Source organism: Eurypyga helias, unplaced genomic scaffold (genome assembly GCF_000690775.1).
Source record: "Eurypyga helias isolate BGI_N326 unplaced genomic scaffold, ASM69077v1 scaffold45063, whole genome shotgun sequence".
In the NCBI taxonomy this organism is placed as follows: domain Eukaryota; kingdom Metazoa; phylum Chordata; class Aves; order Eurypygiformes; family Eurypygidae; genus Eurypyga; species Eurypyga helias.
Genome location: NW_010243971.1, coordinates 536 through 26,355, shown reverse-complemented (window position 1 = coordinate 26,355; position 25,820 = coordinate 536). Strand labels below are relative to the sequence as shown.

Here is a 25,820-nt window from a genome sequence, read left to right as displayed (position 1 = left end):
CCAACCCAAACCATCCTGTGACTTTAGTGGCTAACAGACATCCAGACCCTATTAACTAGTATAACAAAGACTGCGACTTAGAGAGAACCCCCCCAACACAGGCCTGACTATTTGCATATTATTTTCAGAGCTCTAGTTGAACAAAGGTTGTAAAGCACTTTCAGCATCAGAGATATCAAGAAAGCATGAGCAACATAAGAGCAGTATTGACCAGAATGTTTTGCTTTCAGACTTTAAGAACGGCTTGCTAAATTAAACGCCCCTTTTTTCTCTGCAGAAAAGTACAAGGCAATACACCGGAGCAGGAAAGATTATGAATCTATGTTTAGTCTTCCTGGAAGCCACATGTTCCTCAGTAATGCTGCCACTGAATTGTCAGAGAAAGATTATTATTTATTGACTGAAAAACTGGAGCACTATTTTCCTCAGAAGCCTTAGAACAACATGACCCTTTCCTCCACTTTCTTCCTTCAGTGAATAAACAGACGAGGGCCTTAGCTGGATATCTCCAGTCTATGCTAGCACAATCAGGAAGAAAAGGCAAAGCTAAGGAGTCAATTCCTTGACCTCTCCTTTGTTGACTCTAAACTTTTTAATCCAAGGGTAAGGCACCCTTTCATGCAGGCTATGCCAGTAAAGCACAACTCTCTAGTTTTTGAAACTTAAATACCTTATGAAGGAAAGTAAAGCATTTTTGTAAGGTAAAAATACCTGTGCATTTTTTCAGTTCAGCCTCAGCTCTGATTTGCTTCGACAATTTTAAACAGTCATTAAACTGTTGCTTTTTCTGCCATTTGTAGTTTTATTGTCTGTTCACGTTATTCAACACATTGTGATGAAAACACCACACACCTTTGATAGTAACAGAAATTCCCATTTCACTACTGTACTGCTTTATGAACAAATGCATGTAACTTTTATGTGTTATAATTCATTTACATAACCAGAGGAGGGAAAAAAAACCCCAACCATAAAACACCTGTAAAAGAACACCCCCCCCCAACTCTGGGAGAGGGCAAATAAATTAATAATTTTTAAAACTCTGAAAAATTACAGTCTGTCAGAATGCAAAAAGCATCCTGTAACCCACAGGAATGCTGGGAATGCACTCAGGATACAATTAGTACACATCTAGTAGTATTTACCCAGCGCCAAAGCCCTGGACTAAGTACTGTCCCAGGTAAAGCGTGACCCCCAAATACAAGACTATGGATCGTGTTGCACTACTAGATAAACACACTAGTACTCCGGGGGTCAGGGATCAGAAGTGAAGTCACTCCTCCTAAACAGGTGATCCATTTACTAGAATACACAGTCCAGCCTCCTCTCCCTTGTTGACTTCTCAGCTTCGGTTCAGTAGACAAGGTCTTCCTATAGACCAGCTGATTCGGCAGTTCTGTAGCAAGGGCTGCCCAAGCAGGAGACACCCCACAACTCAGCCCTCCAGCTCCCTGGGAAGGCAACTGATCGTTAGGCTGGTCTGCAAAGATGGGCAGTCAGCACCTCATCTGCTTACAATATCATCATAATACACCATGGGGAGGGGCCTCCAAGCTCCTAATTCAAGGTTGGAAGGGTCTGATGTGCCCACCAGTTACCCCAGGGTGCCTCCTTAGTCAGTGCAGACTTGGCTTACTGGAGTTCACTTCACTGACCACGCACTCTGAGCTTAGCACCCACCTTTGTTGCCCAAATTCACTTCACAAAACCTAAGTCCCCAGTTACAAACCTCCAACTGGATCCAGCACCACACAGCTTTTAAAATCAAGCAAGCTGAAGTTCAGTCACACGGAAAACAACAATAAAAACTGCTCTAACCAGATTTCAGAAAATGTAGATGTAGCTTTACTGAAAACAAACCAGAACATCCTCAAAATTCTTTGTTTACACTAGCACAAGTAATTTCTTATGACTGTCTCTCAATGTCACTTTTCAAGGACTCCTATTTATTAAATACCTCCAGCTATCCCTACTTGCAAGCACATGAATACTTTCACTCAAACCAAGGCACATGCCTGCTAAAACAAGACGTGCATCCCTTACTCATGAATTTTTACACCATTACGTTTTTATTTTTAAATAGAGTAATTCTGAAAAAACTCTTAAAACTCAACCGTGATAATTATCATCATAGAATGAATCACAGGATGGTTTGGATTGGAAGGGACCTTAAAGACCATCTAGTTCCAACCCCCCTGCCATGGACAGGGACACCCTCCACTAGACCAGGTTGCTCAAAGCCTCATCCAGCCTGGCCTTGAACCCTTCCAGGGAGGGGGCATCCACAGCTTCTCTGGGCAACCTGTGCCAGTGCCTCACCACCCTCTCTGGGAAGAATTTCTTCCTGATATCTAATCTAAACCTCCCCACTTTCAATTTAAATCCGTTACCCCTTGTCCTGTCACTACAGGCCCTTGTGAAAAGTCCCCTCCAACTTCCTTGTAGCCCCTTCAGGCACTGGAAGGTGCAATAAGGTCTCCCCGGAGCCTTTTCTTCTCCAGGCTGGACAAGCCCAACTCTGTCAGCCTGTCCCCATGGCAGAGGTGGGCCAGCCCCTTGAAGAAAGGCTGAGAGAACTGGGCTTGTTCAGTAAATAACTGTATTTACTTGAATTACCCAACTGAATGTGAAGTATGTTTCTTAACCTCTTTGAAAAATAATACATAATTCTGTGTTAGCTAACCAAAATATGGGCACATTGAAAGAGTGCAGATGTGAAGCTGTTTCTACCACTGAACAAATGAAAGTATGAAAACAAAGGTTCTCCTTCCCACAGTTTTTGTTTTCAGTGTAAGTTGGTGTTGTCAGAAGCAAATATACCACCTTGAGCTCTTATTTCAAAAGCATACGGAAGGACAGTCTACTCAGTTTTCTGGGTGCATCTCATTTTATGCACTTTTTGTGATCTGAAGCTTCTGGTACTGATAACAATTGCTATCTAATGTGACAGGCAACATGCACGCTTTTCTGAACACGGCGATAGCAATGCCTGAAAACAAATATCAGAAGGCTAGAACACCAAAGCAGAAAAACATAGTGAAATACAGTGAGAGCAGTTTTCTTAACTAGCAGAAAAAGGAAGATAATAAGCACTGAACCGAACAATGGAATCAGCATAAGGCAACTTTAGTAAAAATGCTGGAATTGCATTTTTCAGTATCTAAAGCACCTTCTTTGTACCTTAAAATTTCTTAAGAAAGGCATGCCTGTGAGGAATAGTACATATTTGAACCTAAAATCTATGGCATTCTAAATCAGCTAACAAAACACACTGCAGCAGGAGCTTTGATCTCCTATACTCATTTGCAACCCACCTCGATACTGCTAGTCTGATTATTGCCAAACATAGTTTTCCTCTACATCGTCTTGAAAAGTGCAGTCCTCCAGGAAAATCCTCTCTCTATTCATTTTTGCAGGAGGCCTCACATGAGTACAGATACATAGAACAACAGACCAGCTAGTCTGGCCTATAGATAACCAGAAGGTTTCACAAGTCTATTACCTCTCCAACTGAAGTAGAACCGGTCTAATAAAAGACACTTCCTCTGCATCTTGTCTTAGTACTCCAGAGCAGAAGTCAGAGCAACTCAGAAAGATACTGTGCAACAGCTAGGCAATGCAAGCTAGCCTGTGCTGGTGAAAACAGTCAGGCTTGAGAAGAACAGTGATGCAGATGACGCATTAGAACAGTTTTCCATAGCAAGTACTTTCAAAAGTAGTACTTGATTCTGGAGTCAAAGTTACAATGCATTTTCAACAGAAAAATTGTCCCCTTCCAAATATCCAATCCTTGATGACCATTTCAATTAAATCCTTTCTACATTTCAGCTTTGATTTGGGCACCTACCAAAAAAGGTGTAATGGCAAAATCTGATCTTGAGAAGCGCTCACCGCCTCCTCCTGTAAGCAGCAATTAACACAAAACTGGTCTTAATAATAATAGAAACCTCACTGAAAAAAATGCAAAGGCAAGTCAGATAGCAGAGGAAGAAAGCCTCCAGATCTGCATTAAGTGTTCTGTAAGGTAAAGCAGAACTTTAAATGGAGGAAAAAAACCAAAGATAATTTCTAACCAGCTACCACTCATCCATACAGCATAACCAACCTCCTTACACTGAATGTAGAGTGAGAAAAAGGAAGGTATTGAAATGAAATCTAGCATGTATTAATTTTGCAGAATTACAGAGAAATCTCCTAATTTTCAAATTATATTTTTAACTACCATTTGCTTGATATTTTTAATAAATTTTGAATGACAGTGAAAGTGTGAATGGCCTTAAGAGTGTGTGTGTGTGTGTGTGTGTGTGTGAGTGAGAGAAAAATAGCTCCTCCCAGATCAGTAACAATTTTGACTACTTTATCTTACCTATAATATCAAGCTTAAAATATGAAGAGACAATTACCAGGTTGTTCACAGAAGGAGTAATATATCAAAAGTTTCTCTTACTTGCAAAAGACTGTTTTAGGGCAAACGAAGCTAATTTCTGCTGAGACCCTAGGAACTACAAAGTATCAATGAAAGCTTTATACATTAGCCAAAAAGCAAACAAATTAACTCCCTTTACTCCACAGGCCACACAAGCTACGTGGATATTTAAATAAACCTCTCTATTTAATACAACTGCTTTTTCAGTGTGGAATAGGCTGCCCAGGGAAGTGGCTGAGTCACTATCCCTGGAGATACTTAAAAAACGTTTAGATGTGGTGCTTAGGGACATGATTTAGTGGTGGACTTGGCTGTGATGGGTTAATGGATGGACTTGATGATCTTAAAGGCCTTTCCCAACCTCAATGATTCTCTGATTCTAATTAAGCAGATGGAAATTAATAAAATGTTTAATTTATTTTAGAGTAAGAATGATTGTTTACAAGCAGTAGATGATTGGTCACTCATTATATGTGCCCTGATCTTTGTTTCCTTTGATCTCTTAAATAAAGAATAGATCCCTTAATATAAATTCAGGAAGGTGGTTGTTATGGCCAGGTTTTATGTTGAGCAATACTTGTATGAAGTGATCAGATTTTGTCTCTGCGTCTTTTTCAGAGGGTGCCCAAAAAAAAAAAAAAAAATCAAAGTTGAAATGATGAAAGAATTCTTTTCCAAAAAGTATTCAACTTCCAGGGGCCTTTTAAAGCGATTTGATGATTTTTAACTTTTGATCAACTTCTACTCCCTAATCACCCAAATTAGTCTTATTGACTATAATAATTTTATATCTGATTTTAAATTATTATTTCTTTAGGCCAGAAACATGAAAAGAATTTATCTTCATAAATACATATATGTGCACACATATAGAAAAATACTCTATAGTAGCTACATAAATATTTATATTTCTTGCTTATTTTTAAAATTAAATTTAATGTATATTGAGCCATGCTACAGCAGATAACGGTTTTATCCTATATATTAACAATAGAATTGAAAACCATTTTCTATCACTGGGACTAAAATAATTTCTAAGAATTTTGATCAGCTTTGTCAATGTCCTTAAAGCAGCTTCCAAAAAGCTGCTTAACTACATAATTATTTTGACTTCTAATTCTACAGAATAGAATGGATGAAGCACAGAAAACATCTATATATAAAACTATTACCACTCAAGATACTGTAATGATGTTATCAACCAGTCCTGAAGTGTTGCACAAAATAAAGAAGAGGGAGGGCAATAAAATGTTATTTTTCACCTCAAGAGCTACTACAGTAGGGAGTTACAACGGTAGGAGTAACAAATATGATTTTTTTTAATCTTGATTAAAACCATACAGCACCACAGAGCTAACACTGAACACAAATAACATTCACTGATTTCAGCATGAGTAAAATCTCATCAAAACTATTGTCTCCGAATACCTTTGTGAAGTTGTGCAAAGATGGATGTGTGCAACTGCAGCACTCCTTTAATGAGAAGTAACACCATAAAAGCAGAATCTGTAGCTGCACACATGCTGCTCAGGAGATCTGGGATATGGCAAGTCATATTGGCTCTGACATTTACTAGGGAACGAAATATCCATAGTTGGTTTTAAATTATGTTATTTGTAAATGCTCCTGTACTTAAAGCAAGTGAAAGGCAATTTGATTTCCCTCTTCAAACAGAAAGTGACTGAATCTTTCACAAATACTTCTTACAGTGTTTCTGTTGTTCTGAAGATGAAGTGATGCGGCATGAACTGTGTCAAAGTCAATTAAAGGGCAGATAACAGTGAGGATCTGCTAACAAGCAAATACTGTTCACAGAATAGTCCACTTTTTAGCCATCATATTTGTTATCCGAACACTAAGCCAGAACATTTTAAAGTTCACATGTTTTCTTATTTTGCATTAACCTTTGGAAAAGCATGTATGGCTGCTCCTTCACTTCCTTAATGACTTGTTTTAACATGCTGGAATGGTCTCAAAACAAGCATGTAACCCACGACTTTTCATTTTCTCTGCAAGCAATGTTTGAATCTTTGCCCTTTCATATTGACTCATTAGATTTGCGATGTCAGGTGTTGGCAAGGTATCAGGAAAGAGAATGACACTGCTCTGGGGATCAGAAGGTTATCATTTTGGAAGGCAACATCATCCAGCTTCCTCCATAAGCTAATAGGAAATAATTTGATTTTCAGCCTTATCCAATTAAAGATTGTCTACATAAGGAAGTCACTGCTAAATAATGAGCCACGACAAATCCCAATTTCTTGTAACCACCTTTGTACTGAGCAGTTTAATCTACTTCAGATTAGAGAATGCACTTAGTACAGACAAAATATTGTGAGTGTAGACAAACAGCTTTTCAGGCTATTTTCTTGGATATACAAATCTTTGGAAAGAAAGCTTAAGCTACACAAGCTTAATTCCCCCTCTTGGCAAACTCAGTTTAAGTGGTACACACCTTGGAATGTGTTTTCCCCCTTTTTAAGGATATTATCCTTATGGAAGGCATCACCAATAATAAAGGAGAAGTCTCTTCGCCCTGCTGCCTTACCCTCTGTTAGCAGGAAAAAATTGCCTTTAGAGATTACATCAGGCAGACCCACCTGCAGCACCCAAAGAATGAGCAGTGTAATCTACCCCTTGTTGCAAGCGAAACTGGTACTTATTTATCAGCCTGTCCTGCTGTTCTGCAAAACAAGGTGCCATTTCTTCAGGTTTGGCTGACCACATTCCCAGCTCAGCAGAACGAGTCTAACCAGTGCTGTGCTGATGGGATGTAGACCTGCAGTTTCATTTCCCCCTTTCCCTGTCCTTTGCTGTTACATCCTGAAATTCACAGAAGCTAATTGGCTGAGGAGAGATAAGCAGAACTAAAAGCAAATGATGTAAAAACCAAACTATTGCAACCCCGCTGCCAGAGATTTATTTCTTAATATGTCCTTTCAAGAGTACCACGCATTTCAAAACCTTCCAGAGAAATTCGGTAACGTTATAAAATGTAAATCAAGTACGCAAACAGATCCAGGGCTGCTATGCTAGATCAGCAGGCCGTTCAAGTGATTTCATGCCAAGGAGCAAAGACTGAAATCAGAGGTCAGCTCCGCCACAGCAGTCCCAGCCCACGGCACAGAAATCACACCCACTTCACAGTTTAACTCAAAGTCTTACAGCAGCAACAAAAGCCAGTGCTGACGTTTAAGGGGAGATTAAGAAAGATGCCAGACACTGGAGAAACGTATTTTGTCCATTCTCTATATTCAGAAAAGATGGTCCCAGGGTACTTTAGGAGGCTTCAGAAAGGATAGAAAATTTGCCCATTCTGGGAACAAGGGAGAAGAGCTGCAATTGTACTGCACACTTACTAACCCCTCTCTCTAAATCCAGACACAGCAGCCTGCCAAGCATCCCAGACTCACAGGAGTGAGGAGGTAAAGGCAGGGGGAGGCAGGCATTTCCGCACTGTGCCACTCCAGCAAAACCTCTCCACACTCTGCTTTGTGCTGTTTGCCAGCCCAGCCTCTTGGCCAGCACACGACAGGTATTTAGCGTACGGTGCGAGGCAGCATTCTGCTACATGCCTATAAAGCTGCTGTGCTATGAGAAGAGTAAGCTTTCATTAAGGACAGAAAGGAAACCAAAACCTTCCACTTTTAGGGGGAAAAAAAAAATCAAGTTATTTGTAATGATTAGATGAATTTGGGATGACTTATGCTGATGAGACAGCATATTCAGAGTACATAATACAGACTCTGGTTTTTTTTCGTTTATCTTTTTTTTTTTGAGAGAGAAATCCCGTAAAATTTCAAACATGTGGGACAAAGTTTTAAGCGATAAATTTAAAATCTGCCTCTACTATTTTCCACGAGTGATGAAATTATCCTTTTTCCAACGCACAGAGCTAAACCACTGGGTTACAAAGAATTGTAATCAATATTTTACCTGTATAGGTGGCTCAATCATTATCCAGGCAGGAAGCATCAAACTTGGGTTAAAAGGTTGAGTTCCTACACGGAAATAAATGCCACCACTGGTGTCACAGGCCCAAACATGCTGGTTTCCACAGGTCAAGCTGATCAGCTTTACAGCGCCTAATAACAAAGAGGCTATTAGCAACCCGGCATTTTCATTTCAAATGCAGCTAATAATGAGAACTTTTATTTAGACTTGATTGTATTAAATTAGCTTTAAACACAGTCACATAAAACCAATTAAAAATTAATACAACTTGTGAGAGAAAAAAAATAATCACTGGCTACAATGAATAAAACCAACAGGTAGTGTTTGTGAGGTATTTCTCTTTTAAATCTAAAAATATATGTTTTAGTCATAGGATACTGTAGTTTCTAAAGCACATTAAAAATATGCTACTAAAATAACCGAATTCAAGCAGGGAAACATTCTGTGACAAATGTTATCAGTGCCTGGACAAACTTTCACATGACCTATAATGAACTTTTCTCTGTAGCTGGCTATGCTTGGAGGCTTATAAAGGTGTTGATCTGCTAATGCGTTCAGTAAAGAACATTCCTCATGCTACCAGCACTTTAAAAATACAACAGCATATGAATTATGCATTTCAGTGTTAACACAGCAGTGTCACATCAGTAAATAAAGGAGCTGATCTTCAAATGGATTTGTATTCAACAGTGTACATATTTATTACAACTATCTCAAGGGTGCAGCAGTATTTTAACCTATGTAAGTCAGCACAATGAAAACGAAGCTGCCAAATAAGTACATTTGGGAAATTTAGGGTGGTTGTTTTACTTTTTTTCTTTTGAATACCCAAACACACCCACCAATTTTGCTATTAAAAGCTTGCAAAGACAGTAGAGAAGCATACCTCATATTTTAGACTAAAAAGAATTGCTAATTAATTGTCAACTGCAACTCTTACTCTTTCACATTCATTTTAAAATAGCCATGTGATGTAATATATGTAACATTTGGTTGCCTTTTTTTTTTCTGGCAGCGTTGGGACAACACAATGCTAAGTAACGGAAAACATATTCTACAGAGAGAGAGAGGGATCCAATCAGCACAGAGATACTTATGCCCTGGTCAGAGTCCAAACTAAAGACTAAAAATAAACTTTGCTGGGTGATGGTGCATGCCAGTGCTGCTTGGGATATCCCATTCTTGGTAACAGTTCTCTCTTCAGTGATGTGAAATCTGGCAACAAATCCTTGTATACAGCGTTCCTTAAAGAGGGCTGAGCAATTTTATCCCAGAGACTGCAAGTTTAAAGCATTTATTTCTGCAGCAGGCAATACGCCCTGTCATTAAAGCTTGATGGGGGAAAGAACAGGGAACAACACTCCAAAAATCTCCTGTAATCATGTAGCTTCATATTAAAAACAAATGAAAAAACTGTACCTTCTACTGCTTGGGATAAGAACATCTATCTAGTAAACCTTTCTTTTGCCGGCAGGGGCTTGACACTCAGCTACGAAGTCAAAGTCTTAATTAAAACTTCATTATTCCTTCTAACAAAATGTGGCTTGAAGTAATGGCTTTGTCACATGATGTCTCAGCTGCTGAAATGTTCTGATCCAAACAAGCATCAGAGCACTCAAACACGGAATCACATATCACCTACTCGGCATAGCTGGTATTATTTATGTCTACAGTACAAGTTGATATTCAAAATCGCAGCCCTTATGTTTTGGGGTTTCTCCCTCCTCTCATGTACTGTTTTTATCTTAGGAGAAGGTCACGTTAACCACATACACGGGCTGTTTAGAGAAATTAGCATGATTCAGAGGCATTGTTTATTGTTCAAACCTAAAGGTCATTCTGCTGTGTTTAGAATCGTGCATACTGATAGTAGAACCCTAATCAAAATAATGCAGTAGATACTACTCCCAGTATATAGTGTAAAGGCAAGGGGAAGATACTACCCACAAAATGTATTTCAACATTAATGTTGGCAACATCATCACGTCCATACAGAATTCCGAACTGCATTTTACAGCAACTTGCCTTCCCTCTACCCCTCAAATTACAGTCCTAATGTTAAACTTAAACACGCACTTGAACATAACAGTAGCTCTCCAATTTCTTCAGCCCCATCCGAGCAACTAAAGGCTCTGAGATTATAACCATGGCTACGCACTGTCTTGTCAGCAATGGGCTACCATACGCATCTAATTGGAGGAAAAATTAAGTATTACACACTGAAGTATTAACCCCTGGTGACAGGTAAAGTGGCGTTCCTGAAGTGTTTCCTGACCCCAGATTTCTGCAATACCACTGTGTGCTGCGACACACGGGAACAGCTGAACATAAAGGTTGAACTTCTGAACTGCTGAAGTTCACAAGCCAGATATTGCAGTCAACTGGCGCCAGTTGCACTGATTTCCTTTATGAATGCTTTGAGATTTTCAGACAATAGCAAGAAGTTATTTATTATTTCAGTTACACAGTTTTTGTTATCTAAACTGCTGGAAAGAAAAGTTTTCATGAGAAAAGTTTCAACTAAGCAACACGAGGAGGAGAGTGTGGACAAACCTATCCTGTAGGTCAGTGAAAGTAAAAGGCATCAAGAAACTATGGTACGATTAGTGATTTGGAACCAATTCATCAGGTCTGGAAAAGCTGGTGTATAACTGGCAAAACAAATTCATCTTAACAGATGCATTTTTAAAAGTTTTCCATGAAGTATTACAAATTCTATACTAAAACTGTATGTGAGGCTTAAAATCTGCTAGCTGTGTCTGCCTTTCTTAACCCCAAAGTTAAAATTGCATGTCTGTTCTCAAACTAGTCATGACCACTGCCATTAAAAATAGGAAAATTGCTAAACAGTTGAATTATATTTAAAATGGTGCGAGGATGGTGTACAGCCTCAATTTCTTTTTATCTTGACTTGAAACAGGAATGCAGGTTAGCATGAAGGTAAGAATGTCCTAACAGTCACACTATCAAAGAAGTAACTCAAATCGGAATATTACTGAGTGAGCTGACAAGTGGCCAAATTACCCCAGAGCCAAACTGGGAGGATATTTTAACAATCAAAACATGGTCAACCACCTTGGCCTTACGCCTAGCCAAATAAAAAGAGCAGTTAACCAGCAGCATGTTTTTAACATTATGCTGAATCATGACATTGGTATAAACCTGAACATGAGTGTTCTAAGAGTGCATCCATAAGTGATACAGCTGAGAGCATCATTTTTCCTTGACAGGATCCTAATGAAGTTTTGACCACTCCGTTAAGAATGTGTTTAACCACAAAATCCAGGGCCTTGTGTATGGAATAGCTCAGAAACACAAAACTATGGTTGTGCTGTAGTACAAGAACTAGACTAATCAAAGCCAGCACCATGTCAGGCTGAGTTGCTTCAGACTGACAAAAGTGTAAGAAGCACATACACATACAAAGTAACTTCCAAACAGTAAACATGCTGTCTCCAGAGAAAAGCTAAACAAAACATTCTTTGAAAGCCACTGCTCCACCTGACGTTTTACAGTCCTATCTGCTGTGAGGCCTGTTACTGTAAGGTATGACTAAATCCAGTAGATATAGTATTCCGTAACAATAAAGCAAGAGATACTTCAGAAGGAAAATATTGACTGTCTGCCACAAGTATTAATCTAGCTCAATAATAATGTCATACCTAGTTGAGAGAGATCCAGTTTTGTCCAATGCATCCCTGTTGGACAGCTGGATGAAAGTGTTCTGATAAATATCTGCCCAAGACTATCCAAACCCCAAATGGCATCCTGGCAGGCAGAGTAGTGCACCATTTCAGCATCCGGCGGCAGCTGCACCGTAGAAGGACGAAACTGAGGATTCTGGTCACTGACACAAAATAGATCCTTGTTGCTTTGGCACAGCCACAGGAAGCTTCCTATGGAAATGACATTTCTGTTATTAAAATCATTCCTAATCCACTCTGAGAAAGCTAACACATCTACTTCTTCAGTACACTTGAAGACAAAACTAAAGCTTCTTGGCCATGTTCATACTGAAAGATTGTGAACTACAAATATGCATCCTAAGCCCTTATTTAGGCACCTAAATACTTCCTTTCTCCAATCAACTAAGTACGAAGTGATCTCATTTGAAGAATCATCTCATTTCAAGAAACTAACAGAAGACAAACATAGAATCACAGAATAGAGTAGTTTGGGTTGGAAGGGACCTTAAAGACCATCCAGTTCCAACCCCCCTGCCATGGGCAGGGACACCTTCCACGAGACCAGGTTGCTCCAAGCCTCATCCAGCCTGGCCTTGAACACTTCCAGGGACATAACATAACAGTGCACAACCACTTCCCTTTATTCTTTTGCTCTTTTTAAACCTTGATAATGGCCTTTAAAAAACTATTTCTTTTCAGCTCTAGCTTCATTGTCAAAATTATGTTTTAGCGTACTTAGATAATGCAGTTGCTAACTATTGTAACTAGCAGTTGAATTCCTTAATGTGGTTGCACTTTTACCAAGAAAATGCGCAATTTTGCTGCAATAACTGCACTGGCAGGAGAAGTACTTGGTTAGAATAGGTATTCCAGCAAAGCAAGCTCCAAGATTTCATACTACAAATTCTGGCAATCCATGCTGTGGCAGTTTAGGAAGTTACTATTCCTGAAAGACTACTCTGTTGGATGCCACTCCAGACCAAAGGTGGCAGAGTGAATAATATGCTATTTTTAACCTCCAGTAGTTTTTACAGATGTATTTCCACCCTACTTCCAATATTTTAGATCCCTGCATACACAAAAGGCACCCCAAATCTGAAGTAATTCACGATTATTCCATTACTTACACCATCAATTCCACTCTATTTAAAAACCAGATGTGTTACGCCTGCGCTGTTGATTCACTAACCTTCTTTAGATGGAGCTGTGGAAGCCAACACAAAAATCCATTTTGTGGCAGAAGCAGTACCGCGAGGGACAACATTATTCCAGTAAGTGCCTTGAAAGAAAGAACAGAGCGGCACTAATATGAAACTTAACTTTCTATTCAAATTTGTTACTATTTAAAACCATTTTAAAGAAATTCTTTCGCAATGAATTATTACATATAACATGGACAAGATTTTTTATATAAATCTTTCAAGAAAGCGTGTGTAAGGGAGAAAACCTCCTCCTGAAACATACATACATGTATGTACACACACACAGAAAATTGGGAATGGAGGAGAAGGGAGAAGATTAATGGTCTTCAACAGCAGATCAAATTGGTGACGAGGTTAAACACACAATGTTCTGAGTATATTCTTAATGTTTACCTCATTAAAGAAATGTACTAAAGCAAAAGTCCTTTTTGAGAAATACGGGGGGGGGGGAAAAGCAGCTATTCCTCTTATACCACTGTAAAACCATAACATTACTGTTGTGCATATTCACACTGATCATGAACCAGCCTCCACTGTGCTAGATGTAACAGGTACAATAGCTTAAGAGTGCCTTCTCACCCCCGAGAAGGGACAAGTGTAGGTGCTAAATGGAGTAATTTATGCACAGTTCACTTGTGGACAATGAATTTTCGATAAGTACTGTCCCATTTAAAGGGAAACATTTAGAGACCTAATGCTAAGGAATCATTCCATTTAATTTTTAACCATAAAACTGTTCAAGCTGCCCTGACTCACCATGTGTAATTTCTGTGGTAACAGAACTGTAGTTACTTTCTCCTATTTATTTTTCTTAATTTATAAATATTAGATGTAAAATCACACCAACCTATTAAGTTTCCCTTTGCCACATGGAATTCATTTTTGCCTGAAGAGATCCAGACTCCACTGCCGTTAACTCCAAGGAGGCTGGGTTGACACTGAAGCTGCTGTGACCAAAATGCCATTCGAAGTTTATCGGCCACCTTCTCCACAGGTGCCTGAGCTGCTGTTGCCACTGTATGAGTTGCCTGGATTATTGTCTGGAACAGGCTGCACTGGTCAAACATGACATAATCAGTGATGCTCACCTGGAAAAAAACCAAAGTGTTCTTGATAAATTAGTTAAGCTTTTAGGTGAACTGCAGAGTCTTTCATCAGAAGCTTTCTTCTTGTGTGTGTGTGCGTGCGAGCTTTATGTACATGAAAACTACCAAGAGCTTAGAAGCATTCAAATTGTAGGAAGGGAAAAACAGAAACACTTTGAATGAGTAAGAGTCTCGATAAAAAAAACAACCGATATTAAACATCAACTTACAACTCCCTCCTACCCAACAATCCACTTTGAATTCTGCATTTTAAGAAAGCTTTTTGTTCTGGGACCACATCTCTTCTCTCCCTTTAAGTACATGTTGAACTCTGCAAACAAAGATGTGAATTTTCCATTTCCCAAAGAGAGAAACTTGCATAGTGTATTGATTTAAATCACATTGCAAAAACTTGCATGTGACACTCCTTAACAATCTCGTGTGCATTTTAATTCAGAAGGCAGCAGGAGGTCTAAATAAGCAATTGCCCAGCTTCTGCCACAGACAAGTTGGCAAGACTCTGATACTCCTAGAAAGGACAGAAATACGTAAGAGCACAAAAAGAAAAGCAGTTTGCCAATAACTTCAGAGCCCAGCTATTCATGATGCCCACATCTAAGGAGAGATTATATATGCACATAAACAGAAATTCTTTTAACTTTGGTAGGCATGTAGATAAAGAAATTTTCTGTGTAATTGTTTTGGTACCTCCTTCTCCCCTATTCCCTATTTCTGGGGAAAATAAGAAAAGCTAGGGAAAACAGAGACAGGAACTCTACATCAATACCAGGGAGTACTCGCACTAACTGCACTGTTTTTACCCACGTCATCTGCAACTGAAGCAAGCAGCCCCAAACAAACACTAACTGAATGGAAAAATGTGTAATAAAAGCATTTTTAGAAGGTTAGTTATTTTTTATTTTATCTAGCTAAGGAAAAGGAAGGTACTGGAAGACAAGAGACTGCACTCAGCATCCAGACTTCAACACTCTGCCTAAACAGCACGTCCTATGACCTCTGTTATGATACCGAGCTACATGTGCCATCGGTATGACCTGGTAGAGCATTTCTTGTGTTCTTGAAAACTGCTTTGATGCTGCTCTGGATGACCATGGGATGGGTTCTTTCCTCTTATTTACAGCAGACATGAAAAGAGATTTCAGCCATACCCAGACTGCAGTTTTAATATATTCAACAGAGTGTGCTATAAATTATCAAACAAGTAATTGAATTTTATCTTAGAATCTCATGGGAAAACAATGCAAATAATAAACCCAAGGTAAAAGACTAAACTGAAAGAAAATAAAAAAAATGCCTACTTGCCACCAATGGTTATCATCTCCTTGTGGTTTCTTTGAAACTATACCAGTTCTGAACCACAGATTTCCATGGATATCCAAAGCCCATAATGTCTGCTGATCTCCAAGGGTTATGCACACTGGTTCCAAAGCTTGCATTTCACTGGAAATGCAAACAAGTAAAAAAATTAAAAACTTACTTCAAATTTATGCTTAAGGTATTTTAAGGAAGCTGTTACAATACTAACAGCAGTTGAAAATGACCGAACTCAGTGTGGCCAAGCTCAAAACCACATGTGATTTCAAATTTTCAGTTATTCAGTAATTCAAATTTTATTCGTTTGCATAAGTAAAAACCATTTAACAACCAAAAAAAGTGAGTCCTTCAAAGATAACTTGGGATTTGAAAATTGGGTACATCACAGTAAAACAAAGCAAAAACTACTTTGTTCAATAAGTAAGAAAGAGCGCTGTGTTCTTTGATAAAGTTTTTGATAAAGCAGCTTCATAAATGTGCCTCCTCCAACTTCCTTGACCTTTTCTGAGAACAATAGTAACAGTTCAGGGACCATGAATAGAAAACTCAGCCTAACCATACAGCAAAGATAAACACTGAGTTTAGGACTACAAGTTTCCTGCATATGTAAACAATTTTGAAGAAAGTCAACAGGATTAGGTGACTGTATCAGACACTGAAAAGGTAGCCAACAATGCTGTTTCTTTCAGAGAACCTTTCTCAACAATTTAAGAACAAATACGGATTACCTCCTGTGACTTTAATACAAGAGCCTAAGGTGCAGGTCAAGCAGGTATTTTCATTAAATAAACTAATAAAAACACATGCAAATTTCATATTTCAACAAGACACTGACTATCTCCTTAGACTTTCCAAGAACCAAATACCAGGCTGGGAGCCAAATACCAGTTTGGAAGGTAACAAAAGTTAAAGCTTCACAATAGGGGAGTCAGTAGAAGATAAAATCATACAATGACAAGAACTGGAATTTCTTCCCATACTTGCTTCAGGCTGATGTCACAAGAAAGACTACATTCTAGACTCTCAAAGCCAGCAGTAAACACTCAGTGCTTTTAACTTTATCACAAACTAACTATGCAAATGTAGGATCAACTACAAAGCTAAATACCAATTACTCAGAGTATTTTTAAAAATCTCTGACTGGGAAGTGGAAAGGTATTATCCAGCTGTGTGAATGCCCAAGAAAATGCTGAGATTTAGTCTCAGAAAAAATTCACTCAAATATCTGGAAAGCTCATTAAAGCCATTACAGCAAAGATTTAAGAAACAGTATTTAATCAAAAAAGTTATGCTGACAGACATTATAGAGATCTTTTAAAAATTATTCTCACTTTCTTAAACTAGCTTTAACTGTTACCACTTCTGTTCACTGCAATTTCTTTCATTACATAGCAGTCATTCATCACACAGAAAAACACCAGTTACTCTGAATACGTCTGGACAAAGACTAATGGACACACACACACATGTGCATACACATGAGTTCAGGTCACGTTTTTTCAAACATCGAGGAGTTCCAGCACTGAAAACAATTATTTCTGTCATTCTGGTTATGACGCTGTCCCACACCAGTGTCTTTACCTGACAATATCACTCTTCCACTGTTCTCCTTCAGGACAAAAGCTGCGTACTCCCTCCCGGTAGAGCAGGGCCCGCTGCTCACTCAGTGCCCACACAACATTATTTCGGGATGTAACCTGCGACAGTGGATAAGGGCAGTCAACCTTTACTGCTCGGGCACAAGGACGATCCACACTCAGGCCTAGAAATCAAAAAAGGAGGTTTGCTTTACAAACTTTGGGTTCTTACAACCAAAAGAAAAGAGTCAAAGCCACGCAACAAAAGAAAATGATGAGGGGAATATTGCTGACACACTAACACTTTTCATTTGATCATTATTTCCTTCACTGACTGTTTTTTTTATAAGCTATTCATCATTTCCTTTAATATAACTGAATTTATATTTCAAGAAATAAAGCACTCTATGTCCTGCAACATCCTGCAGAGCGCACAGGTCCTGTCATTTCTGTTCCTTTTCTCCCTCTAGTGTCAATATCAGGAATCTCAGTTTACAAAACCTGCATGGGACTTGGCAGAAGCATCAAAGAAAAAGGCAACAATGGAAGAACTTTTGCCCAAAACATGCCAGGTAGAGAGGCAACCTGTTGTGAATAGTGGTAGCAGGACAGTTACAAAAGAGCATACCACAGTACCGAAAGGAGGAGAGAGGTTCTGGTAGATTTAACGGTAGTCTGCACACATTTTTACATATAATCTAGAGGTTTGTGTCTTCTTCACAATTACACTGAAGCTTGATTTGCATGGCTGCATGTGCAACACCTCACAACTCACAGCTTTTGCTTGATCTTCTCATGCTGCCAAAGCAAGTCTAAACAGACTCATCTGTACGATACTCCAAAACAAGAAGAATGCTCGTTTCCAAGCCTCTGAGCACACACTTCCGTTGTATTAGACAGGACAGTGGAGGGAATGAAAAGATCCTGGAGAAACAACTGTCATTGGTTGCCTCACATTACCATGACAGATATACTGAGAATTTATTTTTGGCATTGAAGACAAATTTAGAAACCTAAGAACAGCAGAATGTAAGCTGATGTAATCAAATTTCTCACAGGTAAGAAAAATATTGATTCAAACCTCCACAGAGCCCTGTGTGATTGGCATCAAAAGTTCACTCTATCACCACAACCCATGCTTGTTGGCAACATGCATGTGACCTTGGTCAGGCCACTTGCGTCCTCTGTAACTACTAAACTTAACTAAAAGACAGTAATTTAAGAGTCAAGATCCTTTGAAACAATGCTGTGTATTTAAACAGTTTTCTTAATCATGAAGAATTTCTGTATCTTGCTACAGCAGTTAAATCTACAAAAGAAATTAGGAAAGTACCACAATTAAATGGAAGATAAAGAAGAATTTTGATAGCCAGTCTAAACTGCTGTCCTGCTTTATTACATCTTACTGTTTCCTCTTTACCCAATCCTCCTCTTACTTCTCCAGTTAATTCCTTCATCATATTCTTTGTAATTTTTCCTTAACAACTCAGCTCTCTGTGCAAAGCCCACGTGCCAGAGTGTCCTGGATACTCTTCTCCTTTAAGTTTACAAGCTGGAGCTCCAGCCTCATCTTAACTCCTTGTATTTTGCCTCAATATTTTCTGCGTAACACCTTCCAAATTCATCCTGTCTATTCACTGAAACAGGTAAAACTAAGGCCACAGGTTCAAAGTTGCCACTGCATTATCCCTTTTTCTGATTCTTGCCTCATTCACATCCAGGGAGAATACAGCTGTAAAGGTTGTTGCTCCACAGCCTGTTCATTCCTCCACTGCCTTTGCTTTCTCTATCACGTCAAACACATATCACTTGCCTATACTTCCAAAGCACTTCATGATCCTCTGGCTCAGAATACTTCCTTTCATGTTCAAGTGGTAGCTTTTGTGCTTTTCAAAACAATCAGCGTCTACTTTCCCCTACTATTCCCCCTATACCTGAATTTCTCTTAACAGCTACACACTATCTCATTGCCTTTCAAAGCCTTTAAAATTGTTAAAATCCTTAAAGCAAGAGAAGAAAAACCACTTCAGCTCAGTTGTCTCAGTGCACCATGCATTTCAAGGCAAGGATGTTATTTCAAGATTTCCTGCAATCTCTTTCCATTTACCTGTATCTGTCCCACGTCCTTCCCATGCCATAAATGCTCTATACTGCAGGTACTCCATGCGGCACAAAAAATAAGTGGCTATGAACCGGCTTTTCCAGGCTCATAATTACGCAGAATCTCAGAACTGTTGCCACCCATTTCTCAAGATAAACAGGTTTCCCTATGTCTTGACTGAGGGTAAGAGTTTAAAACAAATTGTGACCGTTCCATAGATTGAACTCTAAAAATCTTAGTCCACAGAAGTTCAAAGAGCCCACAATTAATTCAGGTACCTGTTTGCAGATACAGATCTCCATTTGTTCTGATAATCCAGGCAGTGTCATCACTTAAAGCTACAAATACAGCCTGGGGTAAAGCCTCATACCAGTGGCGTTTTCCCTTTATGGTTACTTTTCCACAAGCAAATGCTTTGTTAGTCTTCTGTTCAATCTTCCACAGAAGAGCCCCTGTTGGAGGAGTTAGGAGAGAACATAGCATCACTTGGCAATTCTTGTAGCAGAGACAGCTGATTCGTCCTACCTACACCCAAACGCCGGGAAAGGCAAACCAGGAGCATTACACGAAAACACGAGATTTAAAAATTCTTTCGGTTTTTGTTAAAAAGCAAGCCAGAACAGTGGCCAACTTCCCTAGGAACTGCTGAAATGCATCTACCACTAGAGTGTGTGCAACTTTAAAATGCTTATAAGCAAGTCACTTCTCCTTAGTTATGCGCTGAAAACTAACAAACAAAACAAGTTCCATGTCAGGGACAAATAAGACCACAAGTAAGATACTCAAGTTCAGGGCTTGCTTCTGTACTAGTCTGGTACATCCTCAGTACATAAGGGAAAAGGGCTTAATTGCAGTACCTTCACCTTTTACAAATAACAGTAGTATTAATAAGGTAAACCATAACTTTCGTGGACCAGTCACAGTGTGCTGCTGTGTGGGCAATGTATTACCTGCTCATTATGTAGCTTGTCATGAGCAGACAAAAAAAAAAAAGCAACAGCACAAATCCATCTTGAGAGCTTTTTCCCCTCACTCTAATTAGCAAGGATCGCTCAGAAAGAAAACCAAATGGAATTCCAAAATGAACTGGCGATTAGCATCCATGCTGGTTCCTACCAGCGTGGTACACTGTCACATTAACTTTCTCTGAGTAACCCCACAAAGTAGCACTTGATTCCATTTTGATGTTTGTGATTAACATGCTCTTTTGTTGACACATCCACGGGAAACCACGGATGCCAGGAATTTGTGTGGATTCAATGAAAGACTGGGTACGTTCCTGGAAGTGAGCGATAATAAACGCAGAGAAGTACCTTTTGCCCAGAAAATCTCCGAGCCACCACCAACTGCAGTCTGAAACTACCAAGGGCAAACGCCATGCATGCTAGCCCATCCCTTTTACTTTCCTGCAGGCATCTGCTTTTTAGCACTGCTCAGGACAAGACACGGAGCTGGATGAACCTATGATCTCACCTAGTACAGCTACTCTTACATGTTTTGATCCATAACAAAGCTGAGCTACGGATCAACTAGAACACCCTTCTCAAAACAGATAGCAAGTCTTCCCCTAGAGAGAGAAGGGAAAATTGACGTGTGCTTTTAGAAATGACAGGGAAAGAAAAGTAGTGGCAAGGCAGCAGGCTAAGTCAAGAAAATATCTAAGAAAATTCTATTTTCACGTGAGTTCTGGAACAACCTGGAAGGCCAAAAGTAACACAAATTTATAACCAAAACCCACTTAACTTTAGTCCAACATAATCCTTATTCCCAACCATCCAGAACAAACTCATGTAAATGCACCAAAAAGAAAGGGTTTTTTTCTTATTTAAAAAAAAAGAAAGAAATCAATAAACCAACCCATATACAAAACCAATCCTACATGTAGAACAAAAAGAATTTTAAATGTGGGAATCATACGTTGTTCTACATCAAAACCCAAGGTTTTTTTGTTGACAAGGCCTTCTTCATTGATCTCCACCTACCACTGAACTGCTGCTTCTCAAGTTCACTTTAATCAGGTAGCTGCATGTTAAAAACTTCCCAAAAGGCAATGCGAACCTGAAAGACAGCCACTTAAAGTGGAACAGGGTATGCAGAGGTAGGGAAGATGCAGTCATATCACCCAATATGACTTTAAAAAACAAAACAGAACAAAACCCACCACAAAACCCCACCACATTTACGTAAAACAAGTCCCAAGTAACCAAGTTTCTAGAAAGTACTGTATTAAAAAAAGCCCAAACAACTGCCTACATGAAAATTCCATATGCACTGAAATGTATCCATAATGTCAGAAAAATGAGAAGTTTCACCTAATTAAATAACAGCCATAATTAAAAAAAATAAGAAAGCAAAGAAAACGCACAAGTCTATGCCGGTTTGAGATTTATGAAGTTAGAGGGAAGCAGAACCCAACCCACCTGAGGGGGACACTGCGACCTGCTGCACGCCATCTTCAAACTTCTGCCACCGCAGCCCCGCGGCGGGAAGAGCACTGCAGTACAGGCTGCCCCGGTAGTCCAAGCACCAAATATACTTTTCTGAGACAACCAGGCTGAGGATGCCATAACCTGGGCCAGAGTACCCCATCCAGCTCTCTGCAAACTAAAAACTGTAGAGTCAGAACAGTGTCAGGTGTCTTCAAACTGCACAAGAAAATGGCCATACAAGCACAGCAGCTCCCATATTTTGATTTTAAAAAGTTGAACTTAAAAACCTTAAGTACCTTAATCAATGAATTAATTTGCCTCGTGTAAAATAAAACTACATCTCTCTGTGTTCTCTAAGATAGTATGTGCTGCAAAACAAGACTATTACAACAGTCTTCATCAGGAAGAAATTCTTCCCAGAGAGGATGGTGAGACACTGGAGCAGGTTGCCCAGAGAAGCTGTGGATGCCCCATCCCTGGAAGTGTTCAAGGCCAGGCTGGATGATGCTTTGCGCAGCCTGGTCTAGTGGAAGGTGTCCCTGTCCATGGCAGGGGGGTTGGAACTAGATGGTCTTTAAGGTCCCTTCCAACCCAAGCCACTCCATGATTCTAATAAAAGTTTTAGAAAAAAAAAAATTTTTTTTCTAAAAAACCTCAACTACCCTCCACACTGTGATCTACCTCCAACAAGTGGAAAAATCTTCTCTAATTCATTAAAGAATATATACTTAAAGAAAACAGCAGATGCAAAAAGGAATATATAAAAATGTACAGTCTGTCTGTAGTCTATGAAGTGATGAGCAAAGGGCCAGCCAAGATAGCTGGCACCCAGAGATGGCTAAACACCCAACACCAATACTCTCTGTACGGTACAGGAGCCACGGACTGCAGAAATTTGGTTTACAGACTGGTATCTTCAATTTTCACAGCTTGTATGAGGTTAAGCCAAGCACTGCATACCTGACACCTGTCAGTAAGCATATGTGGAGCTCTACTAAGCATTCCAGAGTGTGAGACTATCATAACCTGAAACTTCTCGAGTAGTAAGCAAACCCCAAACTGGAAAGTCTTCTACACTTGGGGCTGCAGTTGGTTGTTACAAAATAGAACATCATCAACTTATAATTCAACCTTTACCAACAAATATTCAGTTGATCTCAATACAAGGCTGTTATGTATTTAAAAGAAAAAAACCAAAAACTAGAAGTTTTGTATTTACTTCTTAAAACTTCTGCTAGAACTCCCAGTGATTTTGACAATTTTGGAAATTTTACAACTGATTTTGGTACTTCATTTCTATAGTAACATTGAGAATTACTATTTCTGGAAATGCTCACCCACAAAATAATAATGAAGGAAAGAGAGATAACAGGAACAGGAAAAACGTCAATCTTTTAAATAGTGCGAACTGCTGCCTAGGACACAAAGAAAGACTAATCCTTAGTCTGGGTATTTACAGGTGAAGTGATCCTTAACCACAAGCCAGCCACGTGAGATAATCCTGCATTAATTCCCCATGAAGTCAGCTGAAGTTGGGAGCAGCACTGTGCAGAATTTGGACTACTGGAGACCCAAACAAGGAGCAGCCTTTAAGCATGACTTGGTTTTACTGTTCACTCTTTAGTAGATGGGTTTATGACAGCATCATTTTTGTTGAGCTGGAAATAATACAGCCAGTGAGACTTCTTCACATGCTAAGCACACATCAACTGTTCTGAAGTTTGATACGTCACATTTTGTAAGAGTTACAGCACCTTTTGCTGTTTGGCTATATGCTTTACTTCTTTACTCAGTAAAAAAAAAGTTGCTTTCCTAAAGAAGCAAAGGATATTAATTACATGAATGTTCCTTTTGGAACGGTGGCATGAAGTATTTTAACTAAATTTAAAGCATATATATATACCTGATCAGATTTTAACAGCACCATTTCGTCTAGGCTTATCTTGGCTGCATCCTGGGAACGAGGCCCAGCATCCACTTCAGGCATGCTGGTCTCTGAGGATGAATACGGTAACCCACCTCCATAAATATCCTCTTCATCACTTGAGGCAGATTTCTCAGCCTTACTTTCATGAGTGTCTGTTACCCATTCAGCAGTGCTAGCATTAGATTTAGCTTTGTTTGCACTTTCAAAATTCCATCCAGAAATGGAAGCGTTATCTGAATACACATTATTGGAAACCTCACAGTGGAGCACAGACGGATCTGACAGAGCGCTGTCTATTAGAGAGAGCTGCTGCTGGTCTTCCCTACCAGTTTCATCACTTTCCTTCCGTGTCAGTGATGTCTGAAGACCAAGTACACTGCCACATTCCAAAAACATCTGGTCTGTAAGGTCTGGCTCTTCAAAAGATTTCTCAGTATCCTGCAGCTTCATTTTATCTAAATTTTCATCTATCTCACACAACGTAGGAAAATCCTGCTCCTCCTCTTGGCTCAGCTTTCCAAGACAGCACTCACTGCTTGCAAAAACCATGCTACCATTATATTCACCATCAACGCCGCTTGTCAAGCCTCCCGTGAGGACTACAGGAGAGACAGATGTCAACGGATCTATAACAGCTGAAGCACCCATGCCACTGTCACCGTCTGGAAGTTTCTGTATATCAACCATATCTCCATTTTCTTCATTAGTTTGTACAGTTGCAGACTCAGGAGACTGTAGGACACTGAAAGTTTCTGAACCATTATCTTCTTGCAGGATCGTATGGGACTCCACACTGAACATGCTTTCCTGATCTGGAGATCCAGTACTCAAATGATCGATGCTGCCACTCATTAGGCTGGAAGTCATGGAAAAGGAGTCTGCGTTCAGTGAATGTGGACTATCACCAGAAAGCTGACGCTCGTAAATTGGGGTACCTTCCAGGGAGCTGTGGTTCTTCCTGGTTCCACTTTCTGCTCTCACAAAACAAAAACCAAAAAAAGGGGGAGAGGGTGGGAGGGGGAGCAAATAATATTAATACAATCTATTACATTTTGATGCAAAGTTAAGAAATAAAAATATTTTAATCATTGGGGGAAGCATAGTTAACCTTAAATGTTGACATACTGATATTTCAAAACTTCAAAATTAAATCATACATGTAAAGCCAAAAAGTCTTAATAGCAAGAGATTTTGAAGTTGTAATAACAATACAGTAAACAATTAGAATAATCAAGTACTCACACTATTTTAAACTAGAAAGCATGGCTAAGAAACACACTGTCAGACATTCTAAATAGGGTGAATAGATATTACACAATTCCAACATAAAACTGGAAGCAGAGTCCACTGTATGTTACTATTAACCCATACATCAGAACATTCAGCACGTTTACATAAAGCGAAACAAAGCTAAAAGAATAAAACAAATATTTCAAAAAAGACAATTTTTCAAAACTTTCAAAAAATTTTTCAAGGCTGCAAGAATTGGGCTTGTTCAGCCTGGAGAAGAGGAGGCTCCAAGGAGACCTCATTGCAGCTTTCCAGTATCTGAAGGGGGCCTACAGGGGTGCTGGGAGAGGACTTTTTACAAGAGCCTGTAGTGACAGGACAAGGGGTAATGGGTACAAATTGAAATCAGGGAGGTTTAGATTAGATATCAGGAAGAAATTCTTCCTGGAGAGGGTGGTGAGGCACTGGAACAGGTTGCCCAGAGAAGCTGTGGATGCCCCATCCCTGGAAGTGTTCAAGGCCAGGCTGGATGAGGCTTTGAGCAAACTGGTCTAGTGTCTGGAGGGTGGAGGGTGTCCCTGCCCATGGCAGGGGGGTTGGAACTAGATGATCTTTAGGGTCCCTTCCAACCCTAACCATTCTATGATTTTATGATTCTAAAACAGGCTTTCACCTTAAACGGCCTACCACAACCACTCAAATCTCTCAAGAGCATGACAATGCAGCATAAACAAAGCATGTCAAACACACACGCCATCGTGTGAAACATCAGAAGCGCCATGGGGCAGGGAAAGTTCTGCCTGACTTACCTTGTTTCTTCTTTTTTTTCTTTTTCACTTTAATTGGCTTTACAATGAGCTCTTGATCA

General features: G+C 39.5%; 1 protein-coding gene across 1 annotated transcript in view; it reads right to left on the bottom strand.

Annotated features, from left to right (window-relative positions):
- Positions 1 to 8,276: 8,276 nt before the first annotated feature.
- Positions 8,277 to 25,820, bottom strand: part of LOC104508090 (tectonin beta-propeller repeat-containing protein 2-like) — a gene marked incomplete at its 5' end in the record, with an annotated part of 17,975 nt that continues 431 nt past the window's right edge. The window contains 10 exons of the mRNA XM_010149592.1: positions 8,277 to 8,511; positions 12,043 to 12,276; positions 13,256 to 13,345; positions 14,116 to 14,356; positions 15,673 to 15,814; positions 17,270 to 17,450; positions 19,645 to 19,818; positions 21,787 to 21,970; positions 23,699 to 24,693; positions 25,762 to 25,820. The exon at positions 25,762 to 25,820 is cut by the window's right edge and continues 431 nt beyond it. Coding sequence (XP_010147894.1) covers positions 8,351 to 8,511; positions 12,043 to 12,276; positions 13,256 to 13,345; positions 14,116 to 14,356; positions 15,673 to 15,814; positions 17,270 to 17,450; positions 19,645 to 19,818; positions 21,787 to 21,970; positions 23,699 to 24,693; positions 25,762 to 25,820 — 2,461 coding nt within the window. The remainder of the gene's footprint in view (positions 8,512 to 12,042; positions 12,277 to 13,255; positions 13,346 to 14,115; positions 14,357 to 15,672; positions 15,815 to 17,269; positions 17,451 to 19,644; positions 19,819 to 21,786; positions 21,971 to 23,698; positions 24,694 to 25,761) is intronic.